A 24143-nucleotide genomic window follows, 5' to 3' on the forward strand; every position below is an offset into this window, starting at 1 on the left:
ATCTTTTGCAAAATATAAATTGTAAAATATAAAATATAAATTCAGAAGATAGTGAATTAAAATTGCCAGCCTGGTTGGCCAAGTGGTTAACATATCCGCTCTCCAGCCAAAAGGCTGCGGGTTCGAATCCTGCCTTGGGCATGGATGTCTGTGAAAGTACTAGTGGTGGTAGTCGGCGATAAATGGTGGTAGATGATGAAGGTTGGTGGAGTAGTGAGACGAAGAGCTGTGGATTAGATGCCCTCCCTCAATGAGTCTTTAAACTCCCTGGAGGTGTGATGTAATAATAATAACAAAAAAAAAAAAAATCATTTTTTTTTTAAAAAAAAGATATTTAATAAAATCAACATCAATAAATATTTTAGTTTTGTGAAACACAGAGTATATTGAAATTACATTTATAATAGTAATTTAGATTCACAGTATTATGGAAAGGTAATCAATTATTAGGCTATTTTCTTTATGAATGTATTGGTACTAAGAATAAAAAAAAGAGCAGAGATTTATGTATTAAGAGAGAAGTTTATGATACTCTATTATTTCTCTTGCCTTTGTAGCACAGATATTTTAAGTAAGGCAGTTTGATATAGAAGAATATGCCATTCTGGTCTAACAGAATTTGGATTACAGAAGCCAAACAAATAATGGAATTAAAATGAAATTTATGATCAAAAACTGAAGACTAATAACCAATCAAATGTTTTGAGTCTTTAGAAGCTTAAATTGAAGTATTTGATTGGTTTGATCTGGAAATGGTGATATTATGAAGATTAATAACAATCCTGAGAAATTGTTATAAATTTTGAGACATGTTTTGGGTGTGTGTGTGTGGGGGGGAGAAGATTAAAGGTGGGAGGGAAAATGAAGACCATTAATAGAACTTCAGTAAAGAAGAAAGGAAGGATAAACATTCTTTTACCTTTATTATGATAAATATTGTATTTTTAAGTTGAAAACTGAGGGAGGTGATGAGAAAAGATTTACAAATAAAGAAAAAAAAAGGAAAAATATATAAATATTGTAAAAAGCAGATGTGAATGTCTTGCTTTTATAAACGCTGTATTAAATTAAAAAAAAAAAAAAACAAGCTCTTCATTTTAATTTTCCTACATTTCTTATTGCTTTTGTTACCATTTTAATTAATTAAAGAAGATATCTTCCTAAAGATATTCCCATCCAGTACAAAAGAGAGGAATTTCTATTTTCTATATACCAAATGAAATTTTTTTTTTTTTTTTTTTTTTTTTTTTTTTTTTTTTTTTTTTTTTTTTACGAGAAGAGTCTTATTTAACTGATTAAAATGACAAAAACTTTTCACTTTATTAAATATTTATGCAAGAATGACAAAAATTAGGTCCATTAATCTGTTAAACATAAATATAACAACAGCACAATAACATTTAATGAACTTCTTAATTACACAAAACAGAATTTCTATCTGCAAAAGTTGATTTCAGTGCTTTATAACATAATACCCGGAATCATGATCAAATCCTATGTGAGGGCTCATTAAGTTACGTTCTGACTTGGAATCTGCCTGCTTTTGTGACATATTTCACTCCTTTAAAAGGCTTGTATTTCTGAAATTCAAAAAAAGATACAATTTCATATCTTAAATTTTATCAGCCATGCTGGGCATCTATAACTAGTTTGGCATTTCTATTAACTCAAAATCTAAATAATTTATGGAAATACTGTTTGGTGATTAATAACCTTAAAGTTATTTACTTCATGCTTCAACTTTCATTTAAAGATCATATGAAGTACATACACACAAAGAAGGGTGTTAGTTACATTACATCAACATTGCTGTGGACTACAACTGCACTAACTGACCATTGGCTTAACATCTAATTAACAAAAAATTACATAAAAAGTAATTTAAGTAGAATCTTTGTAGCTCAGTGGAAGTGGCATTTGCACTCCACAGGGCTGATCTGCCTGAAGAATGACTAGAAAAACTTTTTCTAAGTCTTTCTTCAACTGATTCCCAAGTTAGTCAATCTCTGGCACAGGCAAGTGCATTTTTTCTCTTGGAAACAATAGTTTTTTAACCTATATATTCAAGAAAATCAACTGTGGAACTCACACTATTTCAGATAATAAATATAGTCATGTTGGAGGCTTAATGGATTTTTTTACAACACTCAAAAAGAATTAAAATAGAATTTAATACTTCATATATTTCGTCCTAGTCACTAGGACATCCATGGGGATTACAAAAACAATTAATGTAACATGCACAAACAAATCTTACAATACTAAGCCCAACCACGTGGGTGACACTAAAGTCCTATCTAGGTGGAGCGCCCTCTAAGGGCGGTAGTAGGTGGCCTGGAATGTAAGGTGGGATCTCTGGTGATGAGTGTTTCCCAAATCTTCGGAAGCTTAATGCAACCGTATTTATTAAGATTTGGTTGGTTTCTGAGAGCTGCTGCTGCTTCTAAGAAAAGTCTCTCTTTCTTGAATTTGCTGGGGTGGAGCATGGTGGTTTTCTTCCATGATACTCTACGGGTGGTGTCCAAAACATGGTCAGCCAAGCCTGAATGGCCATAGTTGTGTTTACAGATGTAAGACTTGTGTTCCTCCAGGCGGATGGATGCTGATCTGCCTGTCTGTCCAAAGTACGCCAGCTTACAGGAACAGGGTGCTTTGTAAACTCCAGGCAGTGAGAGAGGAGGGAGCTGATCTTTCGTAGAACGGATAAGGGTAGCAAGTTTGCAGTAGGGCTTATATGCTGTGTGTAGGTTGTACTTTTTTAGTATCTTTGCAATTTTTTCAGATGTGCCATGGATGTAGGGTATGGTGATGGCATTTTTAAAATCTTGTTGATGAGAAGGACGGGGAATGGGGAAGGAACTGATTATTTTTTTGATACTGTGTTCGCTGTAGCCATTAGAGAGGAAAGTGTTGTGTATGTGGTTAAGCTCAGTAGTAAGGGCGGTTCCACTGGAACAAAGATTGTGGGCTCTCTTAGTAAGAGTTTTGATGATGCCATATTGTTGTGAGGGGTGGTGGTGGGAGAGTTTGTGAATGTATCTGCCTGTGTGTGTGGGTTTTCTGTATACAGTGAAGGCAAGTGTATCTATTAGGCAGGCGTGTGACTAAGGTGTCTAGGAAGGGTAAACAGTTGTTCTTTTCCTTTTCCATAGTAAACTGGATTCTTGGATGTAGGCTATTAAGATGACTGAGGAAGGAGTCTAACGTGTCTGGACCATGAGGCCAAATAGAGAACACATCATCTACATATCTTAGCCAGATAGAAGGTTTGAGTGGGGGTGAGTCTATGGCTCGTTTTTCGAAATCTTCCATATAGAAATTGGCAAGGGGGGTGAGAGGGGGGAACCCATGGCGGTTCCCTCTATCTGCTTGTAGATTTTGTTCTTCCAAGAGAAATACCCAGAGTTAATGGCAAAGGAAAAGAGATCTAAGATGTCAGAGGGAAAAACGTTTTCTAAGAGAGATAAGGTGTCAGTGAAGGAAATACTGGTAAACAAAGAGGAAATATCAAAGCTTACCAATATGTCTGCATTATTCAAGGTTAAATTTTCTGTGAGGGCTTTAAAGTGGGTCAAGTTTCTTATATAGGAAGTGGACCTTCCGGTTAGGGGGATCAGAGAGTTGGCCAGCTGTTTGGACAGTCTGTAGCAAGGTGCATTGGTGGCATCTACTATAGGTCTGAGTGGGGAATTGGATTTGTGGATTTTTGGTAAACCATATATTCCAGGGGGCAGAAAGGTTTAAGTTTTTTCGTGACGACAGGGGGCCAGGAGGTTACTTTTTTAAGTAAGATTTTTAATTTCTTAACTTGTGTTTTTGTGGGGTCATGTTCTAGCTGGATGTAGGTAGCGCGATCATGGAGGATAATGTTCATTTTACGATTGTATTCACTGGTATTAAGAACGACTGTGGCATTACCCTTATCCACTCTGGTGATGCCGATACTTTTTTCTTTGCGTAGTTTCCGGAGAGCCATGCGTTGAGCATACGATAAGTTGCTTTTTGGAGGCAAAGAATGAGCGAGGATGTTGGCTACGTCAAGTCTGATGTTGTTGGCTATCTCCGACGGTAAGCCACCGATCCCCCCGTTCGATGTTAACCATAACATCGAGCACCGGTACTTCCTTCGGAGCGACGGCAAAATTACGGCCGAGGCAAAGGGTGCTGACGGCATCGTCGTTGAGTCTTTTGGAAGAGAGGTTTACTACTGTCTGGAGCGGTTGAATTATCATCATCATCAAATTCCTGCCATGTACTCTCAAGGGGTGTACAGGATATGATAGTATACTACATAAAAATATTACATCATTACTAACTTCTTATCTACAATTTTCCTCCAAATCAGTCTGTTACTTGTCAAGACTCCAACATTATCAGATCTTATATTTCTATCGTCTAAGGCACTTTGTACCGTATCAATCCACCTATATCTTGGTCTTCCTCTGGGTCGTTTTGCTGCCAACCTGGCAGAGAACACTTGTTTTGCTAATCTTCTCTCTCCCATTCTGTTTAAGCGGTTGAATTAAATGTATTAAATTCTATTTTAATTCTTTTTGAGTGTTGTAAAAAATCCATTAAGCCTCCAACATGATGTCCTCACAGCACTTAAGCCTCTACACATGAATTCTAATCATTCATGGAGAAGATTTAGCACACAAATCCAAGCAATACGGTAAGTCAAAACCATGACTATCTAGGCAACTAAATAGGGTGGCCTTTCTAAAAAGATGTCGGAATACTAGAGTGATACCAAACTGCATTAAAATGAGGATCAATTTCCATTCCAAAAAAAGCACTCCGTATATATAACCATGCCAGCCTGGCATTACTACGCGAGCAAATCGCCTCTACTCGTGCCACCCTCTCAGTGATGAACGCCGCCATTGGCTCCTTACATTCAGAGCTCTCCACCGTTCTTAACCCTGAACTTTGGTCGATTCTCTGTGACATTTCGGAAACCTCCGCACAGAGAGAATTTCAAAAAATAAACACATCAAGAAATATAGCAACCTAGTTAAAGATAAACCACAACCACAAATTCAACCGCTCCAGACAGTAGTAAACCTCTCTTCCAAAAGGCTCAAAGACAATGCCGTCAGTGCCCTTTGCCTCTGCCGTAATTATGCTGTCGCTCTGAAGGAAGTACCGGTGCTCGATGTTATGGTTAACATCGAACGGGGGATCGGTCGCTTACCATCGAGATAGCCAACAACATCAGACTTGATGTAGCCAACATCCTCGCTCATTCTTTGCCTCCAAAAAGCAACTTATCGTATGCCCAACGCATGGCTCTCCTGAAACTACGCAAAGAAAAAAGTATCGTCATCACCAGAGTGGATAAGGGTAATGCCACAGTCGTTCTTAATACCAGTGAATACAATCATAAAATGAACATTATCCTCCGCGATCGCGCTACCTACATCCCGCTAGAACACGACCCCACAAAAACACAAGTTAAGAAATTAAAAATCTTACTTAAAAAAGTAACCTCCTGGCCCCCTGACGTCACGAAAAAACTTAAACCTTTCCGCTCCTCCCCCCGAATATACGGTTTACCAAAAATCCACAAACACAATTCCCCACTCAGACCTATAGTAGATGCCACCAATGCACCTTGCTACAGAGTGTCCGTCCAAACAGCTGGCCAACTCTCTGACACCCCTAACCGGAAGGTCCACTTCCTATATAAAAAACTCGACCCACTTTAAAGCCCTCACAGAAAATTTAACTTTGAATAATTCAGACATATTGGTAAGCTTTGATATTTCCTCTTTGTTTACCAATATTCCCTTAACTGACACCTTATCTCTCTTAGAAAACGTTTTTCCCTCTGACATCTTAGATCTCTTTTCCTTTGCCATTGACTCTGGGTATTTCTCTTGGAAGAACAAAATCTACAAGCAGATAGAGGGAACCACTATGGGTTCCCCCCTCTCACCCCCCCTTGCCAATTTCTATATGGAAGATTTCGAAAAACGAGCCATAGACTCGGCCAGCCCCACTCAAACCTTCCATCTGGGTAAGATATGTAGATGATGTGTTCTCTATTTGGCCTCATGGCCCAGACACGTTAGAATCCTTCCTCAGTCATCTTAACACGTTCGCTGCCACGCTACTCCGTCATAGTTTGTTCCCGCACGCCAAGCGCTTTTCGCGTCTTCAAGGTCACTACGAGTAATCTCGTAGCCGGCTTATCAGACAGAATTTTGTTTCATACGCCAACTACGAGTAATCTCGTATCACTCCCATCTTCAAGGTCACTACGAGTAATCTCGTAGCCGGCTTATCAGACAGAATTTTGTTTCATACGCCAACTACGAGTAATCTCGTATCACTTCCAGCTATATATTACATGCGCTGATGACGGTGTTTATTGCATCTAGTTCAGTTTTAGTTTCTAGTCTCTAAGAACCTTCAATTTCGCCATGACCAGTAAAAGACAACTTACTGATATAGAAGTGGAAGCTTATGCTAATATGAGCGATGATGAATTTCATGAAATATTTGGTTCCGATTCCGAAGATGATCCTACAGACGACTCTAGCGGTGACTCCGATGATGAAGAAACTTTTGAAGATGAAGATAGCAACCAGCCAAATGCATCAACATCAACTTATTGGGAAAATTCAGAAGAGGAGCCCCCACAATTTGACTTTGTTGAAACTGCAGGTTTTAAAATTGACACTAGAAATTTCAGTATCAAAAGGTTAGTTGAACTTTTCTTTTCTGAAGAATTTCTCACAATTTTAGTAGAACAAACCAATTTATATGCTTTACAAAATATTGAGGAAAGCCGAGCGCAGTTCAAAAAAAGTCGAAGAATTTCTAACTGGAAAGCAACAGACATACCTGAAATGAAATTATTTCTTGGACTTTCACTTCATATGGGTCCTTGTAATTTACCGTCTATTGAGCATTATTGGAGTACAAATCAACTTTACAATTTGCCATTTTGGCGCTCTAAAATGAGCCGAAATCGATTTCAAATTTTATTGCGTCATTTGCATTTCGCAGATAATTCCCAAGCATTTAATGATAAATTGCACAAATTAAGACCAGTCCTAGATCATTTTAATAGTGTAATGCGAAATTGCTACACATTGTACTGGCAATACATAAAAAACAAAAAACATAAATATGGCGTGAAATTCTATGAACTGTGCGAATCAAATGGATTGGTGATAAAAATAAAAATTTATACAGGAAAATCTGAATCGTCTTTAGCGAAAATGGGTCACGCATATGATGTTGTATTCCACTTGATGGAAGAATATTTAGACAGGGGTTATGTATTGCATATGGACAATTTTTATAATTCTGTAGCTCTAACAGAATCGCTTACCAACAGAAAAACGTATGTGTGTGGAACTCTGAGAAATAATAGGAAAAACAATCCACCAGATGTTATTCAAAAGAAACTAATGAAAGGGGAATTTGTCTGGCAAAGAAGAGGTCCTGTTGTAGTCAGTAAATGGAAGGATAAGAGGGAAGTCCTTTCCATTTCAAATATGCACAAATTTGAAATGGTTGAAACGCAAAATCGGAATGGTAAATTTCAGTTAAAACCTAATATCGTTAGGGATTATAATTTGGGTATGTCAGGCACCGATCTTTCTGATCAAATGCTTTCATACTATTCCACCTTACGAAAGACAATTAGATGGCCAAAGAAATTGGCAATATGCATTTTTGAGGTATACATTCAAAATGCGCATAAATTTTTATAACATGATTACTGGAAATGCAATGTCTGCATTAAAATTTAGAGATAAATTTATCTCAATTTTTGTTGGGATGGATGAACTTACAGCATCAGAGAATATCAGGAGGAATGGGAATTTTCATTATTTGGAAATTTTACCACCAACAGAAAAAAAGAATCAACCGACAAAGCCATGCCGTGTCTGTACAAGAAACAAACGTAGACGCGAAACACGTTATTATTGTCCTGTTTGCCAGGAAAAACCATCATTGTGCGTGGAAAAGTGTTTTAAAATGTACCATTCTTAATTTGAATAAATTGTTTTTTTTTTATTTTACTGAGTGCTTTTTTATTTCATTGATTGGTTTTTATTTTTATTGATTTTACTAGTTTAAATTGATATACAAATTACGTGTTATACGAGGGATTAACTCATGCTTGGCATACGAGGTTGGTAATCAACATACGAGTATACTCGTAGTTGGCTTGTGAAGCTCATATACGAACTACGAGTATACTCGTAGTTGGCATCTGAGGCACATACACAATATACTATATTTTAGTTGAAATTATTTCTCTTCTACCAAGCCCCCAGACATGCTCTCCATATTATTCAGAATCCAAGGGTCCAAATTAAGGTAATTATACAAAGGGATAACTCGTGTTTGGCATAGGAGGTCGGTAAATCGACATACGAGTATACTCGTAGTTGGCTTGTGAAGCTCATATACGAACTACAAGTATACTCGTAGTTGGCAGCGAACGTGTTAATAGCCTACATCCAAGAATCCAGTTTACCATGGAAAAGGAAAAGAACAACTGTTTATCCTACCTAGACACCTTAGTCACACACCTGCCTAATGATACACTTGCCTTCACTGTATACAGAAAACCCACACACACACAGGCAGATACATTCACAAACTCTCCACCACCACCCCTCACAACAATATGGCATCATCAAAACTCTTACTAACAGAGCCCACAATCTTTGTTCCAGTGGAACCGCCCTTACTACTGAGCTTAACCACATACACAACACTTTCCTCTCCAATGGCTACAGTGAACACAGTATCAAAAATATAATCAGTTCCTCCCCCATTCCCCGTCCTTCTTGTCAACAAGATTTTAAAAATGCCATCACCATACCCTACATCCGTGGCACATCTGAAAAAATAGCCAAGATACTAAAAAAGTACAACCTACACACAGCATATAAGTCCTACTGCAAACTTGCTACCCTTATCCGTTCTACGAAAGATCAGCTCCCTCCTCTGTCACTGCCTGGAGTTTACAAAGCACCCTGTTCCTGTAAGCTGGCGTACTTTGGACAGACAGGCAGATCAGCATCCGTCCACCTGGAGGAACACAAGTCTTACATCTGTAAACACAACTATGGCCATTCAGGCTTGGCTGACCATGTTTTGGACACCCCCCACAGAGTATCATGGAAGAAAACCACCATGCTCCACCACGACAAATTCAAGAAAGAGAGACTTTTCTTAGAAGCAGCAGCAGCTCTCAGAAACCAACCAAATCTTAATAAATACGGTTGCATTAAGCTTCCGAAGATTTGGGAAACACTCATCACCAGAGATCCCACCTTACATTCCAGGCCACCTACTACCGCCCTTAGAGGGCGCTCCACCTAGATAGGACTTTAGTGTCACCCACGTGGTTGGGCTTAGTATTGTAAGATTTGTGTGTGCATGTTACATTAATTGTTTTTGTAATTCCCGTAGATGTCGTAGTGACTAGGACGAAATGTAGGAAGTATTAAATTCTATTTTAATTCTTTTTGAGTGTTATAAAAAATCCATTAAGCCTCCAACATGATGTCCTCACAGCACTTAAGCCTCTACACACGAATAATAAATATAGTGTCAGGTTAGGGACACGAAGTTGGTGGCACTTGTCAGTAGTCTCTTTACTGGTTATTTTTTATATTTTATCTATGATTAGTGATAATCGTAGGCCAGCTATCTCTAATTGGGTACTCATGGAGATTGAACTTTCCTCTCAGTCTCCAAAAGTGAGATATGGATAGCTAAAATGGCCACAGCTACTCTTTATAGGGGAATAAAAAGCATTAGCAGAATTTTTGACTTTTATAGTAATTTAATAAATCATCAAAATCATTTGTCTCCAAAAGCTATAAAGCAGGATTGTTGAACATTTAGCACCAAATGTAAGACTCATGTATATGCTTAATACAGGGAAAAAATGAAATTAGTTTAGCATCCTTTTACAAATACAGAAGATAACTACTGTCTTTTAAAATAGCTTAATGTTATTATATAACTGAAATGCCAATTCATTTTTGAAATAATTTTCCATTACTTTGAAAAACGTTTTAGTTGATTTCGTTTTCTTAATATTTGTGTTTAGAAATGCTAACACCATTCAAACATTGGAGAAAAGGATATCTATTAACTTATGATTTTTAAAATTGATTTAATACTTCATTTGAAATATACTGTATCTCAATATTATCTTCACTAAGTCACCTTTAAAATAAATGCAAAGGGATAATTAACTTTTATCTCACAAAGAAGAAAAAATGGTGGAAAAAAAAAAGCAAATATCTATATGCATATGAATTTATTAAAAAAAATTATTGCACATGAGATAAAACTTGAAACTTGAGATAAAATTGCGATAGAAAATAATCAAAGAGGATGTATTCATTGAGTAGAGATCTCAATGTATGTAGCTAAAAAATTTGAATGAGAATTCCCCAAATATGAAACTCCCTGGCAAAATTAATGTAAATGCACTTGAAATGGCTAAGGAAAGTTACTGAAGATAAACCTGGTAACATCATATGTTCTTGGGTTGGGTTTTGAAAAACAAGGAATATATTTTGAAGACAATTAGGAAATATATCAAGGATCTAAGTTTGCAAAGTTTTTTTTTTTTTTGTTTTAAGTACTTGATAAAATACCATGGTAAAAGCTGTTGAAAAGACAAAAAACTGTATAATGCACTGTTTTGAGAATATTTGTACCATCAAATATTAATTACTTATATGAATTCAACTTGCACCTAAGAATGATTATACAAATTGCATATACACTACTGTTGGAAATAAGTACATAATCTGATGATAGTGAATTTTGTTTATCAGTGTATTATGCCACCATGTGCATTTCATTATCGAATGATTGATTCTGTCTCATTTAGATTAACATGCTTTACTTTTATATTTGTTCAAAATTGAACAAATATAAAACATATAGTCCAAAATAAATACATATTTCTTTCAGAAATTTGTTTTCTCAAAAAATGTTCTTTTAATCCCTAAATGACTTCTTTTCCCATTTTCATGGATTTTATTTTAAAACTTAAACCACTACCAATATCCAGTTAATTTATTAAATTTTCACTGCACAATTATAGAAGTTTATGATTCTGCTTTGAGAAAAAGTTGATTTAATATCAGAGGATAAAACAAACATTGAATAAAGGAGAGAAGCTCAACCCAATTGGTTTTTCATGACTTTGTAGTATACCTATTGGCAAAATTTGTGGACATTAAGAAGAAATTTATAAAATAAAAACCAAAGATTAAGGTACACGGCACTGCTACTTTGATACATTAACTGGTTCCTGGAAATTGTCATTAAGTGAGCACTTGTAAAGATGGTGCTTATCATGGAATGAGACAACAGAAAGATAAAAATGAATGCAAAGTAAATGTTTAATAAATACTTGTACCTACATTATTTACTGCAATTGTTTTATCCAAAGAAGTTATCAAGAGTCGTTTGAACAGTTTTATTTTTTTTCTTATCAGCATAAATTCTGCGATAACAAGCAAAATGACTCTCCAGACCTCAGCAAACAAGCAATAAAACATAAAGAAAAAACACTGCAAATATAATACATGATGGAACAAATTAAGTGGATATTGAATCCAACATTATTTCATAGCCGAATATAGAAACTACAAGAGTTTCGTGCCGAATATAGAAACTAAAAGTTTTGGAGGATGCAAGCATAAGCAAACTTTTGGGTAACTCGTAGTAAAGGTGGAGTAAGCTCCAGATCACTTTCCTTAGTATTTCCTATAAATGTAAAGCACATCTCCTAGAGGACATGTATAATAAAAATAACCTTTGGCTCTCTATTTCAGTAATACATGATGGTTTATTTATTTTCAGTTACAATCTAGAAATTATTGAACAAAGAATAAAAAAACAACAACTAAACCATACTGTACTGACACTGGAGGTCGCAGTATCTCTCAGATACAATTTACTGTCAAATATCACAAACCTTTACATAACATGTGTTAAACCAAACTGACAGCAAAACACAGTGCGGAATATCACTCGTAACATATGAATGCATAACTACTCATGACCTCCAAGCTATACACTGAATTGTGTAAGAATATCAGCTGCGAGCTCCACACGATTAAAGGCACGTTAACACGTTAATCAAAACTCTAGCCACGTATATCAAGAGATTGCCGCATTAAGCAAGGGATATCTGTATATATATAATTACATGGTGGTTCGAAATTCCACGTACAAACTTTGAGGGGAGGTAGAGAACATCAAAATCAACCATATTCATATATGAACCTGAAAGTGATAGGCGGCGCTGATAGGAAGCCCCAATTGCTCACTTGGAGCAATTGGGCTTCCTCATTCAAGCTTTCAACATCGTATGAAGAACATGCGTCGTTTTACAAACACTGAGATGACAGACACGCACCTCGTTTACGGGTTAGCTGACGGTAATGGACGAGCCGCTGTACGAATGTATCACAAAAGGTACCCAAACAGACGTGTACTGCATCATGAAATGTTTGCGCATTTGCATCAGAATTTTTGTGACTATGAATCATTCAGGGATCGCAGGCATGATAGTGGGCAGCCACGATCGATGCCAAAACCCACCATGGAATAGGAAGTGTTGCATGCGATGGACAATAATCCAGAGACAAGCACACATGCCGTTGCCTCTGCTATAGGAGTATCTTGATCCAGTGTATTACGCATTTTGCACTCTGAGTCCTTACATCCATTTTATCTGCAACGGGTCCAGTTACTGATGGCCAAAGATTATCCTCGACGTGTGGAATTTGCACAGTGATTTCTGCAGAAAAGTGGTGTAGACCCAGATTTTCCAACTGGTGTTTTGTTCACAGATGAAGCTTCATTTACCTGTGAAGGGCTCTTCAATCACCACAATGCTCATGTGTGGGCCCATGAGAACCCACACGCTGTGCAATCACATGCCGAACAACAATGCTTTGCAATTAATGTATGGGCAATATCGTCGCTGACTGTTCAGGCCCATATCTGTTACCACCCCGACTGGACTCCCAGAAGTATCGGACCTTTCTGGAAAAAGTTCTGTCAGATTTACCGAACAATGTTCCAATGACTGTGCATTGGTAGATGTAGTTCCAACATGACAGGGCTCCAGCCCATTTTGGCATTTCTGTGCATCAGTATTTGGACAGGTCCTTTGGGGCTTGATGGATTGGGCATGGTGGATCCATCGCATGGCCCCCATGCTCACCTGATTTATCGAGCATTGATTTCTTTCTGTGGGGGAACCCTTAAAGCCATGGTGTACAAAACGCCTGTTGCCTCTGACATGGAAACTTCAGGTATTTTCACAAATGTATGGCAATCAATGCGTCATTGGTGTCAGGCATGCATCACTGCTAATGGTCGTAACTTTGAGCACCTAATGTGAAACCATATTATGTATCCCACTACTATTGAACTGTTCAGTTACGCCTAATAAAGCTTTTTACACTACTTACTGCCTTGTTATTACTGTATCTTTGTGTCCCTGTTAGTACCGTACGGTGGCGTTTCCGGTCATGCTTTCCTATGTGAATATGGTTGATTTTGATGTTCTCTATGGAATTTTGAACCACCCTGTGTGTATATATATATATGTAGAGAGTATTTTTACCTTGGGTATAATTATGTTAAAGATACCAAGCAATTTTAAACTTGGTTTTACTCCATTTTTCCCAAGTAAGCAAACAGACAAAAATGTCAAGTTTGCACCTGCAAGTGATGCAAGACAAGCTGATCCTACAGGTAGTGCAAGACCAGGGCAACTCGTGGTAGACGTGGAACAAGCTCCGATCACTAATCTTAGTATTTACCCTTAATGCCAAAACACATCTCCAATAAGGGGATGTATGATGTTTTGTATTAAAGGCAAGGGGCCACTACCCAGACCGGTTTCGACCTTTATTGAGGTCTCATCAGTGGGAGCTAGGCTAGAAATACCAAGATTTAGTAATACAGAGCTTGTAAGTATGGTACTGTAAATAATTTTAAATTAAACTGCACCTTCACTACAACTTCAGGCTGTAGACTAATGTCCTATGCATCTGTGAAGAGATCTGGACCCCAGAATGGTTTTTAAAATGCAAACATCATCAAATTCGTGATATGTATCCTCATGGGGGGGGAGTGCAGAAGATCTGATAGTACTACATGAAAAAATTACATCACTACCAGTTTCCAATTGATAATTTTCCTCCAAATTAATCTGCTATCTGTCAAGACTTCAATATTATCAGATGTTATATGTCTTCTAAGGCACTTTTTACTGTGTCAATCCACCTACACTTTGGTCTTCCTCTGGGTCTTTTTCCTGTCAACCTGGCAAAGAATACTTGTTTTGCTAATTTTTCCTCTCCCATTCTGCTTAAGTGACCATACCATCTGAGATTACCTCTATTAATACATTCCTGAATGCTAACAATGGGCAAGTTCTTTCCTAATATCCTCATTTCTAATATGATATTGTCATTGATGGCATCTGTTCATGCCCATATACAGAACTCTGTAGTCTTCAGTCTTTGAATCAAATATTTTATTTCTAACACAGCTGTCAGTTCTATAAGTTAAAACTGGTTTGAAAACTCTCTTGTATACAGTTAGCTTAATGTTTTGACTAATTTCTCTCTTATTCCACATAAATTTATTCAGTTGACTTCCTAACATATTAGCTTTGATAATTCTGTGGTCTATTTCCATATTTAATTTGCCATCTTTACTAAAAATTATACCTAAATAGCTGAAATGTTTTATTTGTTCTGTAGGTTCTTCATTCAGGATATATAGTTGATATTTTCAATGTTCTGACTATTTTCATTGTCTCTATCTTTTTATTGCCGATTTTCATACCAAATTTATTTACCACAAGTTATTCAATTTAGTCAAGGAATCTTGCAGATTTGCAATTTGGTGGACTGAAAGCACCAGCTCTTGTCTGATCACTGAAATTAAATAAACCTTGGTCCAGTTAGTTCTTGGGAGGGTGCCACCTGGGAATTCTGGGTGCTGCTGGCATGACAATTTCTGACAAAATGCAAACACGTATACAATATTTTGTTCCATTTCTGTTGTTAGCATTTTCTGAAAATATTTCCATGGTCATTATTCATCAGAATTGTCAGTCAGTAATTCTTCCATTTCCTATAAATCTCACAGTTCAGTTCCAAACTCGCATCACAAACTTTTTGTTCCTGTTCATTTATTCATTACTTCTATTACAGCCTTTTGAAAGAGACCCTCATGTAATGTACTTTCTGAAGACATCAATTGCAGATCTTCAAACAAGTTTTTTTTTTCCCCATCTCAGTTGTGCATTCATCCACAGTACTAATGTTACTATAGGTTGAATAACCTCTAGTGTATGAAATTTACATAGGAAAGAACACTTGCTGATTATACTACAATTATTACTCCCAGTATGCAGAGTATAATACAACAGTGCTCTCCTAGCATCTGATTATTCTCATTAACTACTACCTCTGGTGCACTAAGGTTGAAAGTAATGTATCTCAGGTTTGAGTCATAAATCAACAAAAATGTGAGCTATAAATAAAATCAACTAAAATATTTATCTGTAAAATTCAAAAAAATTATATTACATACCTCACCATACATATCAAGACGATTCACCTTCAATCCAGAAACAGCCAGCTGATTAATAGTAAATTTGATCTGTTGGAAGAACAGCTATTAGTTATTTTAGATTTTTCAAAAAGGTAGTCATTATAACATAGTGATGGCAAAAGCTGATAAATTAAAAATGCTATTCAATAAAAATTTATCATAAATGATATTATTAGTAAAAAACCATTCGCAGTTTTAAAATTGACCCTGACTAATTATTAGTAACAATTTTGCTTTGAAATCTTCAGCAGATTATCCTTTTCAAGTAATTCATGGCTGAAGTAAGTAAACCATTGTGGCAGCAGTACTATGCTCCGAACTGAAAAGCTCTAAAGGGTCTTTGCACTAATATTGCATTCTTGAATCATGTTTTTTCCTCCTATAACATGTTCAAGTACACAAACCATAGAAGCATGTGTATGCACCTGGAAGAAGTCGCATTTGTTTATATTCTGTCACATATGGAAGGTCCTAACTAATCTTGTGAGTGTGATGGAATGAATTTCAAATCATTAACTCCAAATTCACCACTAGGCAAGACCATCTAATAGGTATAGTAAGTGAGCAGACTGCTGCTAGCAATTTGCTCAATAATGTCATATTTTTAATACAAATTTAAAAAATGCATTTTATTTTCTGACATCATGGAAACTAGCTTTAAACAAATAAGTAGTTGTTTTTCTTCAATCAAAATTTAAATTACTGAAAAGTACATTTTTATAGAAATCTTGGGGCACTTGAATTGTCTCAGACATCAGGGAAATGTAAACTTTAAAATTGTGGTCAATTAATTTTATGAGAATGGCAGTCTAAAACCTTGCCAGGATTTTTCCATCCACAACACAATCTATGAACATAGTGATTTGCTAGATATTGCAATTATATGCCATTAAATCTAACGCTATTAGATCGAACAATGAAGAAATGAAACACTTAGCTTAAGAGCAATAATAATGAATTCTTCCACATATTACAAAATAAAGTCAGACTTACAGCAATGGTAGGATTTGAATCCGGTACAGATGCACCACTCTGAAGATTAACCTGTCAAAGAAAAAAAATAATAAAAGTAATTCACCTCATGAAGTGAGATTTAGTGAAATGATATAATCAAGATACATGTTGCATAATAATATGTATTTCTACAGATTATTATGCAACATGTATTTATGCATTATTATGCCAAATACTTATGTATTTCTACATTCACTTTTCAAGAACTTTATCTCGGTCATTATAATTTACTTATTGTCTCACTTAATGTTCATACCTTTTGTAACAGCTGTTTCTTCATAAATAAAAATAGTTGTAATAGCATACTTTGCTTGACTGCTGTTGTTAAGTAATAATTTTTAAAAAAAAATTAGGGTGATATTAGAAGAGCTATCAACAGAAATTTTCGGTCTGGCGGTAACTTACATCTGATAGGATTGATGCAATTTGTTTTCTTTTTCTATACTCTAATTTACTAGGTTCAACCCTTTCAGGCAAAGGAAGTTATACATGAGCCCTGTATAACAACTTGCATAAATCCACATCTTTTGAGAAAAAAATGAAACCTCCTGGAAGTTGAGACACTCTTAAAAAAAAAAAATAATTTTTTTTTTCATTGACAACAGTCAATGGAGTGTAGACTCAAAGATTCTCAATGGACAAAGAAGTTTCAAATCCAAAAATCAGCAGGGAAGGTCTGGCCATTGTTGTTTGGGATATGGATGGTGTAATCCTTACCAAGTACCTCAAGAAAGGTGAAACTATTACAGCAGCAGTTTATTCAACAGCTCTGAAGGAATTGGAGGTACTGAAGGAAAAATGCTGTAAGAAACTGAGCAGAGGCATGTTGCTTTTGTAGGAAAAGGTATCTGCTCATATTGTTCATGAAACCCAACAATCTGGGAATAGGAAATAGTCAAACAGGGGCAGGTCTGGTGCTATCTGACTATTTCCTATTCCCAAATTTAAAGAAAGGAAAGTTCCTTGAAGGAAGAAAATTTACCACAGATGAAGTCATATCTGCATCTGAGGACTGATTTGTGCAACAAGGGAAATTCTCAGAAGACTGCAAATGATGCAACATGTAACAAGTGTATAACACTTCATAGGAAACATGTAGAATAATGTACAAGTTACATAGTTCTACCTCAATTCCTTCATGGTGATTATCACAACTTTTCAGCACATCCTCATACTCCACATTTTATCACGCACATATCTTTACAGTTCAGCTGAATTATTATGGTTGATTTTCTCAGTAGTGAACTGAACTCACAACAACAAAAGTAAAAGTTCTTTATAGCACAAAGTTTGCTTTGTTGAATTTCTCTTAAAATAGCATCATTATTGTGTTTATTTTATTATCATTTGAATGGAAAAGCTAGACAAAACAGGAAAGAAATCATTAGGCTAATGATTGCATTTAGCAAATGTAATCATTAGCCTAAATGTAATGTGAGGATGAATACAGTTCAGTGAGTAAGTTTAAAACAGGACTATTGTGAATGGATGATATCTCACTTTTAACAGGTTATGAGTGCAGTAGCAAAATTACAAATATAATTCAACTAAGGACTGACCACGGAGTCTGATGAAAGGGTGAAAATCAGAAGGATAATTGACAAAATAAGTCTACTTACCGAACCACGTAAATTGGGCATCCTTCCTGGTTCAATCCTACCCACTTCCCATATCATCACTTTGCTGACTGGATCAAAGGAATATTTTCCCTGACTTGGAGTCAAAGTCATGTTAAGCACACTCTTTGGCATTGGAATTTCTAGAATAACATTTTCAACCTATACAATTCAAAATTAACAGGCTGAGTTTCTTCACAATCATATATTAAATTTCTAGAGCAATGTTATCATCTTAGATAATTCAAAATTAAGGGTCTAGACTTGTTAAAAATTACACTGGAATTTACAAAAAAAAAAAAATGCACATTTACTAGCGTTATGAAATCAGTATTAAATCTAGGAATATACAGTACCGCGCGGTTAGCCTAGTGGCTTTGTGCTTCGCAACCATATGCCTGGCGAAGAAGTGTCCCAGGTTCGATTCCCGTCGTAGACGTGAGGAATTTGAGGATCTTCCTCAGGCATAGCCAAGTTAGCCGGTCTTGGGCGTGGTCAGTAGGGTTTTTTCCGCCAGTTTATCTGGCGTTTTTCATCCCGCAAACAGGCAAACCGGCCCCGTGAACATACGCCTCTACAGTCAAAAATATACCCCCCCCCCAGCGGCAGACCAAGCGACGGGTCGGTTGGGAGTAGTACTAACAAGAAGTCGCATCTAAAAGTAACACGCGGACCCTGCATAGGAAGCGGGAATAACACGTAGAAGAAGAGGGAAAAAAAAAGAGAGAGGAATATACAGCAAAGCAAATTCCTCAAAGTGGATGTGATAAGGGGTAGTTATTTTATAGAATATCAGCTACCAAACATTCATGGAAATTTGAGTGTTTGCTATCTTTATAGGAGTGTGTGTGTGAGGGGGGGGGAATACATATGCTAATATGACATTTTTATATCACAAATACATCATTTGTTATATTATAATAAAATTTTTGACCGGTTCCTTAGTTAGTTGATCTCTGGCATGGACAAGTGGGTTTTTTCCTCCAGGAAACTCGGGTTTTTCATCCTGTAAACTAAAGAAAATCAACTGTAGAATCCACACTATTGTCAGACAGTAAACATAGTATTAGGATTAGGGACCACAAGATGGTGGCACCTTTCAGTTGCCTCTCTTCAGCAGATGCCATATATAATTAGTGATAGTCTTGGGCCAGCTATCTCTGACTGGCTACCAGTGGAAATTGAACTGTGTCCTCGGTCCCCAAAAGTTAGATAGCTAAAACAGCCTTACCCATTTCCTTTGGAGAATAAAACGGCATTAGATATATCGATGACATCTTTTTCATTTGGAGACACGGTCCTGAATCTCTAAAGAAATTCCTTGTCCACCTCAACAGTCAACACCCAAATATAAAATTTAGTGCAGAATTAGGAGTTGATGACACTCTCCCTTTCCTGAATGTTAAACTCACTCGCATTTCTGAGAAATTAAAAATCTCGATTTACAGAAAACCAACTCACACCAACAGATATCTCCATGCACAATCCCATCACTATCCACCTCAAAAAATTGGTATTATCTCTATGCTGGGGCAAACTTGCTTGCTCACTCCTGTGTGAACAGGAAGATATTAACAAAGAGCTTCAGTTTCTTCTTACTACTTTTCAACAATATGGTTATTCGAAGCAGTAAACAATAAGTTACTTTTCAATCCACCTCTTCACCATACTGAAGATACCAATAGCGAAAAAGGTCACTCCGTTTCATCAAAATTGGCCAAAGTTCTTAAGAAATACAACATCCATACTTCATTCACTCCTCTTCTGGAACTCTGTTCCTTGCTAAGTAGGCCTAAAGACATGACAACCTTAAATATCCCGTGTTTACCGAATCTGGTACAACTGCGATAAACCTTATTTTGGCCAGATGGAGAAATCCATCGAATTATGTCTTGAAGAACATAAAAGAGACGTCACATACGGCAGAACAAGAGCTAGTGCTTTGTCGAACCATGTTCTGAATTCTGCTAACACTAATGAGGAAAACCTCGTTCATCCAGTCTTATGGGATAAATCTGAAAATATCTTTCACTGCTATGATGAACTAGAAAGAAGAATTGTGGAATCGAAAGAAATCATCCTTAATGAAAAACATCATATAACAAACACCACTTTGGCGTTTATGTGATTTTGAATGCAAGAGCATGCTCAACAATGAGGAGATTGTTAGCTTCAAATGTTCATATGCCAACGTTTTAATGTTTAGACTTTTTATTCTTTCACAATTGACATTGTCAGCATCCAGGAATGCGTTAGCAGAGCTAATCTCAGATGGTATGGTCACTTAAATAGAATGGGAGAGGAAAGATTAGCAAAACAAGTGTTCTCTGCCAGGTTGGCAGGAAAACGACCCAGAGGAAGACCAAGATATAGGTGGATTGATACGGTACAAAGTGCCTTAGACGATAGAAATATAAGATCTGATAATGTTGGAGTCTTGACAAGTAACAGACTGATTTGGAGGAAAATTGTAGATAGGAAGTTAGTAATGATGTAATTTTTTCATGTAGTACTGTCATATCCTGTACACCCCTTGAGGGTACATGGCAGGAATTTGATGATGATGATGATGATGATGATTCTTTCACAATTTTTGTTGGTTCTCTCTTATTGTGCACCCAAAGAAGTTTTCTTGAAGATGAAACTATGCTGAAACAGTATTTTATACCTATCTTGGTTTACAGTCATCTTTTTTTTCTTTTAAAAAAAAAAAAAAAAAAAAAAAAATATATATATATATATGTCTTTTATATACAAGCATTATATTATATATATATATATACATATATATGACTTTTATATACTTTTATGTCCCATAAATTTGTAAATATTTCAATAATTCATAAAAATCAGAAAAATTGATATATTAGAGTGTGGTTTGCATGAAAGTGAATTGCAAGGAAGAGGATTTTTTTGGCAAGGAAAAAAATTTTAGTTCAAAATTTCACCAATAGATTGTAACCAGTCAGAATGGCATTGAAAACTTATTTATTCATATGCAGAAACCTGTCACATATCACTACAGTAATTGTTCAGTGTGTCAGCTGGCAAAAGCAATTATGCTGCAAGCTGGTGAGAATGCCATTTACAGAAGCATGGAGCACATCCGGGTGGATGCAAACAACTTTGCAGTGAATGTCAGTCATCTCTTAAATCCTCTAAGGAAGATGGGCTGCTCAGGTACACTCAGGACTTTAAATAACCCCACAACAAAAAATCTACTAGTGTCAAGTATGGGGACTGAGGGAGCCATGCGGAGTTGCAATTATGGCTGATGAATCGTTCTTGACCAAATGTGCTGATGAATGTGGCAGTGTGAAGAAAATTTTTTCCCCTGCAAGCATGGTAAGTAGCAGTTGCAAGTAGAACTGCATATTTACTGAGCATGTCTTTCAGCTCCTTGTTGCACATGGCTCGTCAAAGAAAAGGGATCCACAATGATGATTGCAGTGAAGCCACACCAAACAGTGAGTCGCAGTGAATGCAACTGAGTGGATTGTCCTGTGCCCAAATTTGACGGTTATGCGTATTAACTGCCCAATTCGATAGAAAATGCACTTCGTCTGTCCAAAAGATGTTATTCAGCCATTATGAATTTTCTGCAACTTTTGTCAAAGCCAATGCAAATTCCTCTCACTTAGTGAAATCACTTGGTAACAGTTGTTGAAGAGATTGCAGCTTGTATGGATAGAAGTTTAACATACCATGAAGAATGCGGAATATGACGTTTTCACTATGTCCATGATTCTTGCAGCTTCCCATGCGTTGCTTATGCTGCTCGTTGATGAATGCCGTAGTGGCAGAATCAACGAGCAGCATAAGCATAATGTCATATTAGAGACTGTAGTCCAGCAGGAGTGACAGGACCTTGATCTTCTTTCTTTTCTGCATTTGAAACTTTCATAAAGCTTCTGCAGACAATTCCCTGCTTGCAAAACAATTTCACAAACAATGCATTATCCATCACAGCAACAAACCTTTCTCTTCACAAAAACATTTCTGTTTGCACTAATGACTGGGAATTTACATGCATTAATTACAAGTTGCCAGCAGTACACCCAGCATTTTATTGAACTCTCATTTGCATGTATTTCACTACTCACTTGCATGCAAACTGCACTCATATACCAATTTTTCAGATTTTTACGAATTACTGAAATATTTACAAATTTACGGGACACCCTTTATATTTATATCTTTTTACACACACACACGCATAAATATGTGTATGTGTGTATATGTGCTCCCAGAATGATCTCAGTACATAGGGAGTTCAAATGTTTGGAAATAACTAAATGTAATCTACTTTAAAATGATAGCTTAATATCATAACTTTTACTAAGAATGTACATACATTAAACTGGTATTGGATCTTTTGCTATTTCATGGTTCTCATTATTTTAATCATATCTGCAACTTTAAAATGTCTCACCATGTATAAAATATTCAATGCAACTGTCCAAAAGAATTTCAACTACTTACATACTTCTATAATGAAATGGTAAAGGGGACAGATGGTAATCAATAATGTAGATCCCAAGGACTGATGCTATCATACATGACGCTGAATCAAAAAGTCAGGTCCTTCAGATAAATTTTTAACTCTTCCAAAATATCACAAGAAGATAATTAAAATGAACAAGAATATCTATGAAACCTAATCATGTTACCTGAGCAATTCAGAACCCAAGGATGATAGTAGTAGTACCAGCAGCCAGATCATTATCTAATTTTCAAAAGCCAAAATATCAGAACCTTTAAAGGGCTTTAAAATTTTGGCAACAATTCCATTACTACTTCTGTTCTGGAAATTAAATAGATATAGGGGGGTGGAGTGTCTTATAAGTACATGATATAAATATAATAGTCACATGTAATTATTTTATGCATCCCCCCTCTTATACTCCTTCTGGACTCTTATGGGTTAATATTAATAAAAGTGCAAGTTTTTTTTTATGAACAAACCTTTCTTTGCTACATCAATTAGCTTCAATTAATGATTAGGATCAGTGGCCTATTAGAGTATTGTAGAATCCCCCCCTTCATTCCTCACAGAGCTGATGCTATCATTAATGTGACCACATTTTTAGTAAGACAAACTGGCATAAAATGGCAAATGATCTGAAACTGACAACTGCGAGATAGATAATTTGGTTTGCAAATATCATATCGATTCAGGTTCATTGTCAGATCTTATTTTCTTAATAAAATGGAATGACTTTTGTGCGTCTTTATTAAATTTACTTTTTTCTTTCATATTGTGCATAGTGAAAATTTATAAAATTATTACCATTTATCATAAAACACTCGCAATTATCACTCAGAAGTTATCAAACTTAATATTATTCATTCTAATTGTTTGGTTTACAGACTGTTGTGCATAAGCTTGGATAAAACAACACAATTTACTAGAAGCAGGCAAACTGATGCAAATTAGAGGGAAGAAGATCTCCTGGTGGACCAAGAACTTCTTGGGATGATGATGATGTAAGGAAATGGATGAGTAAGAAGAGCTATTATGAGATCAAAAGAATGGCAGAGGATCAGACACTCTGGTTTACCATGATTATTAACCTCCAAATTGGAGAAGTTACTTAAGAAGAAGCTAACTGATGTTTCTGTAATTTGTAAGGGAATAATATGTAAACATTATTTTTCTGTTTCTTATTTATTTCTCATGTTTGATACAATTTCATTATTGTAAAATGTATTCAAGACCTCACTTTTTATTTTTATTTACACCATATATTCGAAAACTGAGACAAAACTTATCTTTCAGGACACGGACAAATAATCCAAAACTGAGACGTACAATCACCTGAGCTATCATACACGACACTGAATATATGCTGTTCCAAAAGAGAT

At 36.1% G+C, this 24143-nt stretch overlaps 1 protein-coding gene across 1 annotated transcript in view; it reads right to left on the reverse strand.

The window, feature by feature from the left end:
- Positions 1 to 1378: 1378 nt before the first annotated feature.
- The window catches only part of cm (AP-3 complex subunit carmine), a 65060-nt gene continuing 42295 nt past the window's right edge, over positions 1379 to 24143 (reverse strand). The window contains exons 9-12 of the mRNA XM_090415122.1: positions 18282 to 18440; positions 16642 to 16692; positions 15628 to 15696; positions 1379 to 1580 (exon numbers count right to left, since the gene is read on the reverse strand). Coding sequence (XP_090271248.1) covers positions 1515 to 1580; positions 15628 to 15696; positions 16642 to 16692; positions 18282 to 18440 — 345 coding nt within the window. The 3' untranslated portion in view covers positions 1379 to 1514. The remainder of the gene's footprint in view (positions 1581 to 15627; positions 15697 to 16641; positions 16693 to 18281; positions 18441 to 24143) is intronic.

This window comes from Typopeltis vanoorti, chromosome 26 (genome assembly GCF_054136105.1).
Source record: "Typopeltis vanoorti isolate ZY-2024b chromosome 26, IOZ_Tvanoo_1.0, whole genome shotgun sequence".
In the NCBI taxonomy this organism is placed as follows: domain Eukaryota; kingdom Metazoa; phylum Arthropoda; class Arachnida; order Uropygi; family Thelyphonidae; genus Typopeltis; species Typopeltis vanoorti.